We start from the raw sequence: 16,759 nt of genomic DNA, 5'->3' as shown, positions 1-16,759 counted from the left end.
CAGTTGCATCCTTAGAGAAAAAACACAAACCACAAAAAGCAAAACCACAAATTACACATTTTTTGGTTGCCTTTCTGAAGAAAATATTTAAACAATCATAGTTCATTGTAATTCCTCTTGGAGAGGAGACATACTGTAGATACTCAGGTCAACAGCAGAGAAAATAGTATGCTTTTTCAAATGCATTATAAGTAGTATTCATTTAATGATGGTAATTGGGACCAGAATTTCCATTGCTAAGTGACAGGATCATAAAGCACAATATCACAGGCCTGCACTGCTTAGCAATGGCACTTCTGTTTGTTGCCATTTAATGATGCATTGCAGGTTGTTCAGTAAGGACTTGACGTGGTTCCCATTTATGACCTCTGGCCAACTTCCCCAATAATTTCGCTTGTAGAAAGCCAGCAAATGGTGCAAATGATCACCAATGATTGCAGGGACATTGTGATGGACATAAATACAAGGATAGGTCATAAAAACCACTCGTTCAGTCAGTGCATGTCTGAACAGTCACTGATAAGTCACTGAATGAATAAACAAGAATCACTTGCAATTAAATGTGTTTCTGGACTACATCATCCCAAACTTCAGTTGGGGATTTGTATCTCATATGGATTGATCCCAGAACACAGAAAGCCCAAGAACTGGTGAACGGTTCTAGCCTATTTTTCAGACATTATATACACTGCTCAAAAAAATAAAGGGAACACTTAAACAACACAGTGTAACTCCAAGTCAATCACACTTCTGTGAAATCAAACTGTCCACTTAGGTAGCAACACTGATTGACAATCAATTTCACATGCTGTTGTGCAAATGGAATGGACAACAGGTGGAAAGCAGAGGCAGTTGCAAGACATCCCCAATAAAGTAGTGGTTCTGCAGGTGGTGACCACAGACCACTTCTCAGTTCCTATGCTTTCTGGCTGATGGTTTGGTCACTTGAATACTGGCAGTGCTTTCACTCTAGTGGTAGCATGAGACGGAGTCTACAACCCACACAAGTGGATGGCACATCAATGTGAGCTGTGGCAAGAAGGTTTGCTGTGTCTGTCAGCGTAGTGTCCAGAACATAGAGGCACTACCAGGAGACAGGCCAGTACATCAGGAGACATGGAGAAGGCCGTAGGAGGGCAACAATCTTGCATCAGGACTGCTACCTCCGCTTTTCTGCAAGGAGGGACAGGAGGAGCACTGCCAGAGCCCTGCAAAATGACCTCCAGCGGGCCATAAATGTGCATGTGGCTGCTCAAACGGTCAGAAACAGACTCCATGAGGGTGGTATGAGGGCCCGACATACACAGGTGGGGGTTGTGCTTACAGCCCAACACTGTGCAGGATGTTTGGCATTTGCCAGAGAACACCAAGATTGGCAAATTCACCACTGGCGCCCTGTGCTCTTCACAGATGAAAGCAGGTTCACACTGAGCACATGTGACAGACGTGACAGGGTCTGGAGACGGCGTGGAGAACGTTCTGCTGCCTGCAACATCCTCCAGCATGACCGGTTTGGCAGTGGGTCCGTAATAGTGTGGGGTGGCATTTCTTTAGGGGGCCGCACAGTCCTCCATGTGCTCACCAGAGGTAGCCTGACTGCCATTAGGTACCGAGATGAGATCCTGAGACTCCTTGTGAGACCATATGCTGGTGCGGTTGGCCTTGGGTTCCTCCTAATGCAATACAATGCTAGACCTTATGTGGCTGGAGTGTGTCAGCAGTTCCTGCAAGACGAAGGCATTGATGCTATGGACTGGCCCGCCCGTTGCATCCAATTGATCACATCTGGGACATCGTGTCTCGCTCCATCCACCAATGCCACGTTGCACCACAGACTGTCCAGGAGTTGGGGGATGTTTTAGTCCAGGTGTGGGAGGAGATCCCTCAGGAGACCATCCGCCACCTCATCAGGAGCATGCCCAGGCATTGTAGGGAGGTCATACAGGCACGTGGAGGCCACACACACTACTGAGCCTCATTTTGACTTGTTTTAAGGACATTACATCAAAGTTGGATCAGCCTGTAGTGGTTTTTTCCACTTAAATTTTGAGTGTAACTCCAAATCCAGACCTCCATGGGTTGCTAAATTTGATTTCCATTGATAATTTTTGTGTGATTTTGTTGTCAGCACATTCAACTATGTAATGAACAAAGTATTTAATAAGAATATTTCATTCATTCAGATCTAGGATGTCTTATTTTTGTGTTCCCTTTATTTTTTTGAGCAGTGTATAATTGGATAGCTTGGATATGCATAAACTTTGCCATTAACTTTAAAAACGAACATTTCCTGGAGCAATTGCATTAGTTGTTTTTGTATGTGATTACCAAGCTTTTCCATGAATATTGGAAACTTCGCTTCTTCCTCACTTCTTCTAAGTAATAGCTCTGTGTTTCCTGGACTAAATATTGTGAAATGAAAATATTATTAACTTCCTTGATACAGACTTAGGAGATGAAGATAGAAGATCTAATTGCATACTAATTTTTTTCCTGTTTGGATTAGAACATTTATAAATTCTCAAGTTTCCTCTTTCTTTAGAATAGCAAAACACAACTTGAAATATGGGCCCCCAGAAACTCTTCCGTTGGATGCTGCTAATACATGCTGCACTTCTACAAGAATCAGGTATTGTGGATATTATATTATATTATATTATATTATATTATATTTATTATATTATATTATATTATATTATATTATATTATATTATATTATATTATATTATATTATATTATATTATATTATATTATATTATATTATATTATATTATATTATATTATATTATATTATATTATATTATTATATTATATTATATTATATTATATTATATTATATTATATTATATTATATTATATTTATTATATTATATTATATTATTATTATATTATATTATATTATATTATATTATATTATATTATATTATATTATATTATTATATTATATTATATTTATTATATTATATTATATTATATTATATTATATTATATTATATTATATTATATTATATTATATTATATTATATTATATTATTATATTATATTATATTATATTATATTATAGTTCTATAGTCTATATTATATATTTTCTTGGATCTGAGAAGATAGGTAGTTGTTAAACCTCAGTAAACTGAGAAATTGTTGCTGCTCACAGTGTTCAGAAAACACTCAGCAATATTGTAAAGCATGAATCAGCTATCCCTGGATTAATGTTACCTCTTGATTCTATGAATTTGGATGCACAGAAGCAAAAGTATCAATGTAGACATCTTGTACAAAAAGGGCAAGCCAAGTGTGTACATATTTTAATACTTTTGTGCTAATCCAAAGATGGTTTTCATGAGAATTATGAAATAGCTGCGTAACTTGTCTTTTGGTGGTGCTAGCAATCATTCCTCAAGAATTGCTCTCAAAACTGTTCCCAGAGTACCCTTTTCGGTGCCTTCTATGAATAAAATGAATTCACTCAGGAATTATGGCATTATAAATACAATGAATCCATCATCTACCATGTTGACCTAAAGTTATTATTTTGCAGATTATATTGTAACGTTATGGTTTTTTTTTAAATTCAGAACAGTATTAAGCTGATCTAATGTTATTTTACACAACTGCTTACAATAATATCATTTTTGTTTTTGAAAGGGACACAAGAACTACGCTTAGTAAATGGATGGAACCGATGTGTCGGAAGATTAGAGGTTTATTATAGAGGAATTTGGGGGACGGTTTGTGATGACTACTTTAATCCGATAAATGCACATGTAGCGTGTAGTCAACTTGCATGTGGAAATGCAACTAAGGTGGTAGGATGGGCGTACTTTGGCCAAGGATCAGGGAACATCACTCTGGATGATGTAAACTGCACAGGCAATGAGCCCACCATCTGGGATTGTGTTCATGCTGGGTGGTTCAATCACGATTGTGGACACAATGAGGATGTCGGTGTCATTTGCTCAGGTAACATCTCTCTGAATATTTATATATGATGTAGATCTTTAGAAATGAAGCTAAGCCAGATATCTCAACTAAAAAGTTAATAGGAGAATGACTAATAGTATAACATTTAGTCAATGTACAGACTAATTTCATTTGGTCAAGTAATCTGAATCAGTTAGTACCCATTCAAAAGCTGAAGAAACAGGACTACAGTATACATAGGGTTTATCTGAAATGCAGAACTAATGAAATTAGTGAATCGTTATTCTTATTCTTATTAGCTAAGAAAACTGTGTTCTATAAGAAAAGGTAACAGCTCCCTTAGATTAAAATCAGCTTCTTGTATAACTAAATTAACATATTGGCCTGATGAAGGACTTTACTATTGTCTTCTGTGGGCCATATATTTTAAAATTTCCCAGTCTAACCTAAAACTCTATGGCCTTGCATACAAATATTAAATAAGTCAAGCCCTGTTTAGTTTTTCTGAGATCAACCATGTGAGTTAAGTGCTGGTCTCTATTTGATCAATGCCTGTTAAGTAATATATATGCAATTGTTTCCTAAACCGAAAGTTTATAAATGGCAAGGAAACAAATATCTAATCAAGATGAAACAATCCATGACATCTCAAAGTGGGCTATTATAGTCTTTCTAATTGACCATTAATTACAAGTTATTTGTTATTTACAAATTGGAATGTAGTGGCTTAAGCAAAAGAATAAAGAACATATTATGCCATCACCCTGTACTGATTAGTAATTTTATAGTCCTTTTATAGAGCATAAATTATGAAGCTACTTGCAGTTTTGGTTAATCCGATTGGATCATAACCATCCTAAGCATCAGTGAGAGATGAAAATGCAAATGATTTCTTTTAACTGAATGTCTAGATTTTCATAAAAATCAAATGTGACAATATTGTACTTTATGCAGCAATAAAATTGAATAACATTATCAACATTTTCTGCTTCTTTGTTAAAAGATGCTGAATTACTACCAACAGGTAAGTCTCTTTATTTACACTTGGTTAAAAATGAGAGCGGGTTGATCTTTCTTAAATCCATAACCATTCTGGGGAGTCATAGTCTTGATTTTGTTCATTGATTCTATAGTTTACAGATTGAAAATGTGGCTTCTCTGAAATGTTTTTTTTTTTTTCTGATGACAGGCACTACAAAAATACCAACCCCAACTCCATTTGCTACGTCTAAAGGTAAGCATCTCAAAACATTATTCATTTATTAGATTTTCATCCCACCTTTATTATTTTACAAATAATTCATGGTGGCAAACATACCCAATACTCTTTTCTTTTTCGATAAAAATCAAATGTGACAATATTGTACTTTATGCAGCAATAAAATTGAATAACATTATCAACATTTTCTGCTTCTTTGTTAAAAGATGCTGAATTACTACCAACAGGTAAGTCTCTTTATTTACACTTGGTTAAAAATGAGAGCGGGTTGATCTTTCTTAAATCCATAACCATTCTGGGGAGTCATAGTCTTGATTTTGTTCATTGATTCTATAGTTTACAGATTGAAAATGTGGCTTCTCTGAAATGTTTTTTTTTTTCTGATGACAGGCACTACAAAAATACCAACCCCAACTCCATTTGCTACGTCTAAAGGTAAGCATCTCAAAACATTATTCATTTATTAGATTTTTATCCCACCTTTATTATTTTACAAATAATTCATGGTGGCAAACATACCCAATACTCCTTTTTTTTTTCGATCTTTCCCACAACCCCCACCCCTCAGCTGAGCTGACCTGAGAAAAGGTGCCCAGGTCATCCAGTCAGCTTTCATGCCTAAAGCGAGACTCGAACTCGGTCTCCTGGCTTTTAGGCCAGCACCTTATCCACTATTGCATAAGGAGTATAAAGATACCAAACGTGGGTGAGGGTAGGTGAGGTGAGGAAAGGTAGGTTTGTCAGGAATCTTTACCAGGAGTTTGCTCCATTGCTTTAGGGGTGTTTTTGGCATAAACAGTGTTTGTTTTTAACTTTTAGGAAAAATAATAGTTTTGTTCCCAATATACCACTGCTAAATTTGTTAACTGCTATTCAGAAAGCAGAACTATATAACAGGATAGTGTGAGACCATTTGGAAACCGTGTTAGTCTGCACCCAACTTCTAAATTTGTCCAGATATATTCTGTTGCTTCAGATTATCATGTGGGTTTTGGATGAGGAAAACAAGGTCAAGGTCACATGCAGTTTCCCAAAAATTTGGCTGTGAGCTTGAGCTCTTTGCAATTCTTAATGTGACATAAGGAGAACACTATTCAATACTTGCAAAATACTTGCGCTAATTGAATTTAAATTAAGTCAATAAACAATATGAAATCATATTTATTATTCATCTTGGGCTTTCACCTGAAGCATTTCTGGGTTCCAATTTCTAAATAATATACACAGTCTGTTGGGCAAAATTCAACTGTCTTCTTTATTCAACCCAGCATAATAAAACTGATCTGTTCTTTCATTGCATAAGCACCCAGAGACAAGAGTTTGAAAAAACTCTTATGTAACTATTTGCTGAATAGCATTAATGTTGTGGTTTTTACATTAAATCGAGTTCCCTTGAATCTAAAGAAGATATTTTAAAAGGATTGAAAAAATAAAAACAGTTAAAAAGCTGAAGGTGTCAACAGATACAGTTCTATTAAAACTGGCCATTATCACTTGCACAAGCATGATCTTTAAAAATGGCTGATTATACTGAGCCCTTTTTTTCTGTTACTTTATTTCCTGTTGTACTTAAATTGCACACATGGCAAGTTGGTTACCCAAACTGAAATTTATTTAGTGAAATAAAACAAATCCTTATTGAGATCACAGGTGGATATCTAATAATGAGATTTTTTGCTTCTGAAAAGAAAACAGCATAAATAATGGTTTGAATTTTTAAAGAAGAAAGAAAAGAAAAAATATAATATTCTTTTGGATATTCAGATTGCCTCACACATATAATATCGCATTTTCAACGGTGCCGTGAATAAACGTATTATTTTCCAGGATTTCAAAAATGGTTCCAATGGCTTTTATTTTGTTTTTATTTCTAATTGTTATTTTTTATTTTTGTAGACCTCCTAGAGTCCCTTAGGTGAGATGGATGGCACTATAAACTAAATAAATAAATAAGTAAATTGTTCAAGTTCTCAGTGCTTTTGGTTTTACATCATATAAGAGTGGTATGGCAGGCTAGCATCAAAAAAACTCACTCATAAATAGGTATAGCCTGGAAATTGATTCTTCTGAAGCTTATTATTATGTAACACAAAATTATTTTGATTCCTATTTCTTGGTAGATTCCACATATTTCCCAACTGAAACACCTTTTGAAACTACCCAACCAGCAACTGAGAAAGAAATAACACCTACTATGAGAACCACAGAAATGTCATATAGAACTACAACTTCATCTAAGACTACCCATTCAATAACCCAGAAGGAAGAAACAGTCACGCCAGGCCTGGCAGCCTCTTCTCAGGGAACTGTAGAAGAGTTGAAAACATCTTCTCCTACTTCCGTGATTGGTACTACCATTAGTAATCCAGGTATTGCTCTGAATAGTGAGATAGCATATAAATTTGATAAAGGAAACATTTGTTGACTGTGGACTATACGTAAAATAGTGATAGTGACTTGAATGATTGGGAGCCAAATTAATTAAGCTAACAATTACAAAAGCAATATGATAAAGTGGTTTGGTCAAAGAAAATGAACAAGCTTTGAATTTGAAAACAAATATATGTTGGAAGAGCACATGGATTGAGAAGAAGAGTATGCTTTGGGTTTTTTTTCACAGCATGATTTTTATCTCTATACATCTATGATAGCAAACAAGATCTTGCAAAGTTTCTAAAACATATAACTATAAAAATTCTTTTTTTGTTAGACCTTTCTGCACCCTCTGCATATTTGACTATGCAAAAAATAAAAGGTACTGTGTTTTTTGAACTAGGAGATGTACTCCCCCTCCCCAAAGTGAGTGGAAATGTCTGTGCGTCTTATAGAGCGAATATTGAAAGGGGGGTTGGTGTGTTACCGATCAGCTGTTCTAGGCAGCGGAGAACAGTAGAGATGGCAAATGGGTGGCGAACAGGCCAGGGCGGCTATCCCTCCTACTTAGAACAACTGATCGGCGGTATTCCAGGAGGCAAATCCAATCACCAATCAGCTGCATGGCAGCAACGGCTGCAACGTCCCCTGGCAGCAGCAGCCAGCTCAGCTCAGTTGACCAGTGGTGGGCACAACGGAATGGAGCCGTAATGAGCCACATGCTGGGGCTGTGATATGTGCTGAAGCTGATCAGGCTGTTTGCTGTTTGCTGCAAGGACGGTAGCCAGATGAAAACTGGATGGATGCTGGGAGGCAAAGGCAAAACATATTTTTCTTGTTTTCCTCCTCTAAAGCTAATGTACGTCTTATAATCTGGAGCGTTTTATAGTCCAAAAAATACAGTATTTATTATACGTTGAAAAGGATTTACATTCTTATAATAATAATAAACATTGTAACAATAAACCTATAGCACCTTCAGAGGTGCTTTTCACCCAAGGAGTGCACAACAGAACACCAGAGGTGATTCCTCTCTATTTAGTAATAAAGAATTCTTGAAATTAGATAGTGGAGGCAAAAATCCAAAATGCACTTGTTTTCCTTTGAAGAAAAATCTCTGAGAATTTAAAACTCAGGTGTCAGTGTAATGTGACTTGCCAGGCAGAATTTTATGCTTAGAAACTGAAGTTTGTCTTCATTCAACTAGGTGGTCTAAAATTGTATCTCAATGGATCCTAATTGCTGTTATGTGTAAAGCTTTCAGACAATTTTCATTCAATACCAAAATGCATTTATTATCAAACATACAATATTTAAGGACTGGATCTTATTATTCAGGTTTCAATAAGTTATTATATTATCTTTAAGTAAATTTGTTTAAGGTTCTTAACACGTTTAACAGCCACAGGAGATGACAGATTCAACTGCAATCACTAAATGAGGACTATATTAGTCTCAATATTAAAAGGCAATAGGCATCATTACCAATACTTTTAGTCAGACTTGCTATACCCTTTTTTATTTTACTTTATTGTGTTGAACTGAACAGTAACAAATATAAAAGAAATAATTACAATGGAAAATATACTATATCCCCAAAATTCATCAACATCAGTATGTTGTCTTCTTCAACCAGACCAAAGTTATTTCTTCAATTTTCAGGTCCTGCTACCACCACATCACCACCTGGTAGGTATTTGTTTAAATTTCTATTGTTACTTAAAAGCAAATCTTGGGTCCTAATTTAGGAGGAAATGGTATGTAAATAACTAAATTGATTGTGGTTAACCAGTAGTGATTGGGTTCTGAATTATTGGAAGCCAAATTAATTAGGCTATAAAGTGGTTTGGTCAAAGAGAATGTGCAACAATTGAATTTGTAAACAAATATTTGTAGGAAGAGCACATGGATTGAGTTTAAAACCAAGAGAATAGTTGTTGTTGTTTTCCCACCATTATTTTTTTTATCTCTACACATCCATGATAAAAAAGAACTTCTATAAAAGTTTCAGAGTCATATAACTATAATTATTTTTGTTTTTGTCAGACCTTTCAACACCCTCTGCTAAGCTGACTACTCAGGGAATAAGAGGTATTTATTATACGCTGGATTGTCATTCTCATAACAGTAAAAACTATTATAACAATAAACCTACAGCACTTCCAGCTGATCATGGAGGGGCAAAACAGAGCAGCAGAAGTTATTCATCTCTATTTAGTAATAAAGAATTCTATTGATAAGTCCAGTGGTGGGATTCAGCCAGTTTGCACCACTTTGGGAGAACTGGTTGTTAACTTTCTGCAGTTTAGCGAACTGGTTGTTAGAAGAAATTATTAGGGCAGAGAACCGGTTATTAAATTATTCGAATCCCACCACTGGATGAATCCAATCTACATATGTTTTCATTTCAATAACAAATCTATGAGACTGGTGAACAGAGAAGACAAATGTGGTTGTATTGAGGTCTTTTACAATGGAAAGCTGCCAAGGGATAGAATTGAACTTACAGAGAGAACATATTGTTTCGTACGTTACTATAGAATTATTTTCTTCTGTTAGACCAAGACTAAATCAAACAATAATCTGACTTGAATAAAATTGACTAACATTAATGTATTCTTTGGACAAAATAGAACAACAAAGATGATTCATCTCTGTTTAGTGATGAAGAATTTAAAAATTAGACATCTGAGGCAAAAGTATAATTTTATATGTTTTCCTTTCAAGAAAAATCTCTGAGACTGGTGAATGGAGAAGACAAATGTCGTGGTCGCATTGAGGTCTTTTACAATGGAAGCTGGGGAACAATTTGCGATGATGGCTGGGACATGAATGACGCACAAGTTGTGTGTAAGCAACTTGCCTGTGGAGAGGCTGTCCAAGCCCTACCTAGTGCTGCATTTGGGGAAGGAACTGGCAGCATTTTCCTGGATCAGGTCAAGTGCCAAGGGAACGAATCCTCTCTTGAAGAATGCTCCCATAAACCTTGGGGCGTTCATGACTGTCGTCACAAGGAAGATGCTGGGGTCATTTGCTCAGGTAATTTTAAACTGCATCAAATGTTGTGATGTTTTACTTGGCTTATATTATGAAAACATAGTCAAAGAACAATTTAAAACTCAGGTGTCAGTGTAATGTGACTTGCCAGGTAGAATTTTATGCTTAGAAACTGAAGTTTGTCTTCATTCAACTAGGTGGTCTAAAATTGTATCTCAATGGATCCTAATTGCTATTATGTGTAAAGCTTTCAGACAATTTTCATTCAATACAAAAATGCATTTATTATCAAACATACAATATTTAAGGACTGGATCTTATTATTCAGGTTTCAATAAGTTATTATATTATCTTTAAGTAAATTTGTTTAAGGTTCTTAACACGTTTAACAGCCACAGGAGATGACAGATTCAACTGCAATCACTAAATGAGGACTATATTAGTCTCAATATTAAAAGGCAATAGGCATCATTACCAATACTTTTAGTCAGACTTGCTATACCCTTTTTTATTTTACTTTATTGTGTTGAACTGAACAGTAACAAATATAAAAGAAATAATAACAATGGAAAATATACTATATCCCCAAAATTCATCAACATCAGTATGTTGTCTTCTTCAACCAGACCAAAGTTATTTCTTCAATTTTCAGGTCCTGCTACCACCACATCACCACCTGGTAGGTATTTGTTTAAATTTCTATTGTTACTTAAAAGCAAATCTTGGGTCCTAATTTAGGAGGAAATGGTATGTAAATAACTAAATTGATTACTATTGCTTGTGGTTAACCAGTAGTGATTGGGTTCTGAATTATTGGAAGCCAAATTAATTAGGCAATAAAGTGGTTTGGTCAAAAAAAATGTGCAACAATTGAATTTGTAAACAAATATTTGTAGGAAGAGCACATGGATTGAGTTTAAAACCAAGAGAATAGTTGTTGTTGTTTTCCCACCATTATTTTTTTTATCTCTACACATCCATGATAAAAAAGAACTTCTATAAAAGTTTCAGAGTCATATAACTATATATTTTTTTGTTTTTGTCAGACCTTTCAACACCCTCTGCTAAGCTGACTACTCAGGGAATAAGAGGTATTTATTATACGCTGGATTGTCATTCTCATAACAGTAAAAACTATTATAACAATAAACCTACAGCACTTCCAGCTGATCATGGGAGGGGCAAAACAGAGCAGCAGAAGTTATTCATCTCTATTTAGTAATAAAGAATTCTATTGATAAGTCCAGTGGTGGGATTCAGCCAGTTTGCACCACTTTGGGAGAACCGGTTGTTAACTTTCTGCAGTTTAGCGAACTGGTTGTTAGAAGAAATTATTAGGGCAGAGAACCGGTTATTAAATTATTCGAATCCCACCACTGGATGAGTCCAATCTACATATGTTTTCATTTCAATAACAAATCTATGAGACTGGTGAACAGAGAAGACAAATGTGGTTGTATTGAGGTCTTTTACAATGGAAAGCTGCCAAGGGATAGAATTGAACTTACAGAGAGAACATATTGTTTTCGTACGTTACTATAGAATTATTTTCTTCTGTTAGACCAAGACTAAATCAAACAATAATCTGACTTGAATAAAATTGACTAACATTAATGTATTCTTTGGACAAAATAGAACAACAAAGATGATTCATCTCTGTTTAGTGATGAAGAATTTAAAAATTAGACATCTGAGGCAAAAGTATAATTTACATGTTTTCCTTTCAAGAAAAATCTCTGAGACTGGTGAATGGAGAAGACAAATGTCGTGGTCGCATTGAGGTCTTTTACAATGGAAGCTGGGGAACAATTTGCGATGATGGCTGGGACATGAATGACGCACAAGTTGTGTGTAAGCAACTTGCCTGTGGAGAGGCTGTCCAAGCCCTACCTAGTGCTGCATTTGGGGAAGGAACTGGCAGCATTTTCCTGGATCAGGTCAAGTGCCAAGGGAACGAATCCTCTCTTGAAGACTGCTCCCATAAACCTTGGGGCGTTCATGACTGTCGTCACAAGGAAGATGCTGGGGTCATTTGCTCAGGTAATTTTAAACTGCATCAAATGTTGTGATGTTTTACTTGGCTTATATTATGAAAACATAGTCAAAGAACAATTTAAAACTCAGGTGTCAGTGTAATGTGACTTGCCAGGTAGAATTTTATGCTTAGAAACTGAAGTTTGTCTTCATTCAACTAGGTTGTCTAAAATGGTATCTCAATGGATCCTAATTGCTATTATGTGTAAAGCTTTCAGACAATTTTCATTCAATACCAAAATGCATTTATTATCAAACATACAATATTTAAGGACTGGATCTTATTATTCAGGTTTCAATAAGTTATTATATTATCTTTAAGTAAATTTGTTTAAGGTTCTTAACACGTTTAACAGCCACAGGAGATGACAGATTCAACTGCAATCACTAAATGAGGACTATATTAGTCTCAATATTAAAAGGCAATAGGCATCATTACCAATACTTTTAGTCAGACTTGCTATACCCTTTTTTATTTTACTTTATTGTGTTGAACTGAACAGTAACAAATATAAAAGAAATAATAACAATGGAAAATATACTATATCCCCAAAATTCATCAACATCAGTATGTTGTCTTCTTCAACCAGACCAAAGTTATTTCTTCAATTTTCAGGTCCTGCTACCACCACATCACCACCTGGTAGGTATTTGTTTAAATTTCTATTGTTACTTAAAAGCAAATCTTGGGTCCTAATTTAGGAGGAAATGGTATGTAAATAACTAAATTGATTACTATTGCTTGTGGTTAACCAGTAGTGATTGGGTTCTGAATTATTGGAAGCCAAATTAATTAGGCTATAAAGTGGTTTGGTCAAAGAGAATGTGCAACAATTGAATTTGTAAACAAATATTTGTAGGAAGAGCACGTGGATTGAGTTTAAAACCAAGAGAATAGTTGTTGTTGTTTTCCCACCATTATTTTTTTTATCTCTACACATCCATGATAAAAAAGAACTTCTATAAAAGTTTCAGAGTCATATAACTATAATTTTTTTTGTTTTTGTCAGACCTTTCAACACCCTCTGCTAAGCTGACTACTCAGGGAATAAGAGGTATTTATTATACGCTGGATTGTCATTCTCATAACAGTAAAAACTATTATAACAATAAACCTACAGCACTTCCAGCTGATCATGGGAGGGGCAAAACAGAGCAGCAGAAGTTATTCATCTCTATTTAGTAATAAAGAATTCTATTGATAAGTCCAGTGGTGGGATTCAGCCAGTTTGCACCACTTTGGGAGAACCGGTTGTTAACTTTCTGCAGTTTAGCGAACTGGTTGTTAGAAGAAATTATTAGGGCAGAGAACCGGTTATTAAATTATTCGAATCCCACCACTGGATGAGTCCAATCTACATATGTTTTCATTTCAATAACAAATCTATGAGACTGGTGAACAGAGAAGACAAATGTGGTTGTATTGAGGTCTTTTACAATGGAAAGCTGCCAAGGGATAGAATTGAACTTACAGAGAGAACATATTGTTTCGTACGTTACTATAGAATTATTTTCTTCTGTTAGACCAAGACTAAATCAAACAATAATCTGACTTGAATAAAATTGACTAACATTAATGTATTCTTTGGACAAAATAGAACAACAAAGATGATTCATCTCTGTTTAGTGATGAAGAATTTAAAAATTAGACATCTGATAATTTACATGTTTTCCTTTCAAGAAAAATCTCTGAGACTGGTGAATGGAGAAGACAAATGTCGTGGTCGCATTGAGGTCTTTTACAATGGAAGCTGGGGAACAATTTGCGATGATGGCTGGGACATGAATGACGCACAAGTTGTGTGTAAGCAACTTGCCTGTGGAGAGGCTGTCCAAGCCCTACCTAGTGCTGCATTTGGGGAAGGAACTGGCAGCATTTTCCTGGATCAGGTCAAGTGCCAAGGGAACGAATCCTCTCTTGAAGAATGCTCCCATAAACCTTGGGGCGTTCATGACTGTCGTCACAAGGAAGATGCTGGGGTCATTTGCTCAGGTACTTTTAAACTGCATCAAGTGTTGTGATGTTTTACTTGGTTTACTTTATGCAAAAAACCCTAAAAGAATAATATAAAAATTAGGTATCAATGTAACATGTCTGTTCCTGGCAGAATATTATGATCAGAAAGCTAATATATATCACCATCTAACAGGAAGTTGCCCTTTAATGTTTTATTAGAAATTTATTTTTAAATATACATCAATATCAATACATGAACAATGGTATAATTCTTTTTGATACAAACATCAATAATGATAATTATAATAGTTGTTATATTAATCAAAGTTGTATTATCCAAGTCTTAATATACATGGGTTTTTTAAAGTAGTTATTCAATATTTCAATATTCCATTTTAATGCCAATGATGTTATAAGATACATGGTAATACCATATTTCTCCCTCTAATCTTTTCCACCAATTATTACTTATATTAAAAATATCTGCTAATATTCCCGCTATTTCTTATTTCTACCTCTATTCAAACTTCTAATCAGGTCATCATTGATAATGCTAATATTGATACACATGTTTATATAAGTCATGGCCCTTCATTATTTAGTTGTTCAAAGTCACAATACACTATCCAAATACCAGTCTTCCTATTATTTAAACATACCTTATAATATCCTTTTACAAGCTCCAATCTTTCCATCTAACTATTGCTTCATATAAAGGTGAGTATTCTTATTTCTATCTCTATTCAAATTTCTAATCAGGCCATAAATATAGTCTTTTCTTCCGGTTCTTTCAGCTATCTCCTCTCTTTCCTGGACTCTTTGATTTTCATTCATAATCAGTTGTAGCATATTTTCTATTTTCCCATACATGCCTTGCATTAGATACTTTATCTTTCTCTGATTCTTTTCCATGGTACCCTTAATGCGGTGATGGCTAATCTTTTCAACACCAAGTGCCCAAAGCGTGCACATGCATCCCCAAAATGCAACAGGCATTCATGCTGCGGCCCCACACATGCGCCCCGTGGATGCATGTGTGACCCCTAGGGCCCTGCACATGTGTGTATGACCCCCTCATGCTCCCCATGCATGCATGCAATACCCCCCCACATGTGCCCCACCCCTGTGAATGCATGCACTCCCCCTGCATGTTCACCCTACCCCCTGCACATGTGCACATGACCCCTGCGCGCAACCCGCCCCTCATGCATGGCAGAGACTTGAAGACCAGCTGGCTGGTGGGAGGAACACACGTGCATGCGCAGTAGAGCTGAGCTGGTGCGACAGCTTGTGTGCCCAGAGAGGGTGCTCTGCATGCCACCTCTGGCACAAGTGCTATAGGTTCGCCATCACATCCCTAATGGTTTGAAATATCAATGCCATTTCTCTTGAAATCTCACTCCTTTTTCCCTGATGGAGCATCATGTCTTAATTTAATGTCCCACTCTTACTCAAGTCCAATGTTACTCCTCAGAAAGTTCAATAATCATAGTCCTTTACATCTCAGGTTTATTAATCAATTCCATTTAAGTAGTCCAAGAACCTTCCGTAAGTCAAAAATCACTTTGCTTTATTTAAAAGTTTTCCTTATTCTCATAATAGAGTTTCCAGTAATCATAAAGTAACTAGCTATAGAACAGTAAGTGTCAACACAGTCTTCCAGATGAATGTTGTTTATTTCTCTCATCAAAAGGTTTTTCTAAACTTGCAGGGGTCTGGTATATTCCATTCACCAGTAGATGGTGCCCTCAGCTTAGGTTTCAGTGTTGTTTCAAATCTTATAGATTTAATTAATCCAAATTTAGTTCAATTTAGGGAAGCAACTATTCAAGTAGATTCAAATAGATAGTCCAGCATTTTATAATGCCTTTCCAAAATAACGCCTGCCCAATTTAAAAGTTTTCTATGTTTTAAAAGGTCTTTAGCTTTTCTCCCCTTAGTTCCTTTCTTTCGGGTCTAGGATTTTTCTCTCTATAGTAGTTCACTGCTTTAAAAAATAGTTCTAAGAGTCTCTTTTCCTGGATTTTCCTCTTTCTTTTTTTCTTTAAAATTAGGGTCTAAATAAAAAGGAACCTTCTCACCCAGCTCCAATCACTGTTCATCCGCATGGCTCCTGCACATTTTTTGTTGCCTTGGCTGTCCCAGCTTCATGGCAGCCATGATGGCTGCCTCTTCTCATTGAGGGAGAGGGAAAAAACCCTGAGTCCAGCAGGAGAGCTGCTGCTCTCCCCGAACTGCAGGGAGCCCCACTTTTCTTC

General features: G+C 35.7%; 1 protein-coding gene across 1 annotated transcript in view; it reads left to right on the top strand.

Moving 5' to 3' along the window:
* DMBT1 (deleted in malignant brain tumors 1) overlaps positions 1-16,759 on the top strand; it is a 100,572-nt gene that overhangs the window by 38,776 nt on the left and 45,037 nt on the right. Inside the window, exons 20-30 of the mRNA XM_087965681.1 lie at positions 3,646-3,960; positions 5,347-5,367; positions 9,176-9,202; positions 9,560-9,604; positions 10,241-10,552; positions 11,163-11,189; positions 11,557-11,601; positions 12,239-12,550; positions 13,161-13,187; positions 13,555-13,599; positions 14,226-14,537. Of these exons, the coding sequence (XP_087821807.1) occupies positions 3,646-3,960; positions 5,347-5,367; positions 9,176-9,202; positions 9,560-9,604; positions 10,241-10,552; positions 11,163-11,189; positions 11,557-11,601; positions 12,239-12,550; positions 13,161-13,187; positions 13,555-13,599; positions 14,226-14,537 (1,488 nt within the window). The remainder of the gene's footprint in view (positions 1-3,645; positions 3,961-5,346; positions 5,368-9,175; positions 9,203-9,559; positions 9,605-10,240; positions 10,553-11,162; positions 11,190-11,556; positions 11,602-12,238; positions 12,551-13,160; positions 13,188-13,554; positions 13,600-14,225; positions 14,538-16,759) is intronic.

This window comes from Notechis scutatus, chromosome 4 (genome assembly GCF_049901735.1).
Source record: "Notechis scutatus isolate UNSWTSFEM ecotype Mainland chromosome 4, rNotScu1.2, whole genome shotgun sequence".
NCBI classification, from domain to species: Eukaryota; Metazoa; Chordata; class Lepidosauria; order Squamata; family Elapidae; genus Notechis; species Notechis scutatus.
This window is presented reverse-complemented; position numbering and strand designations above follow the sequence as displayed.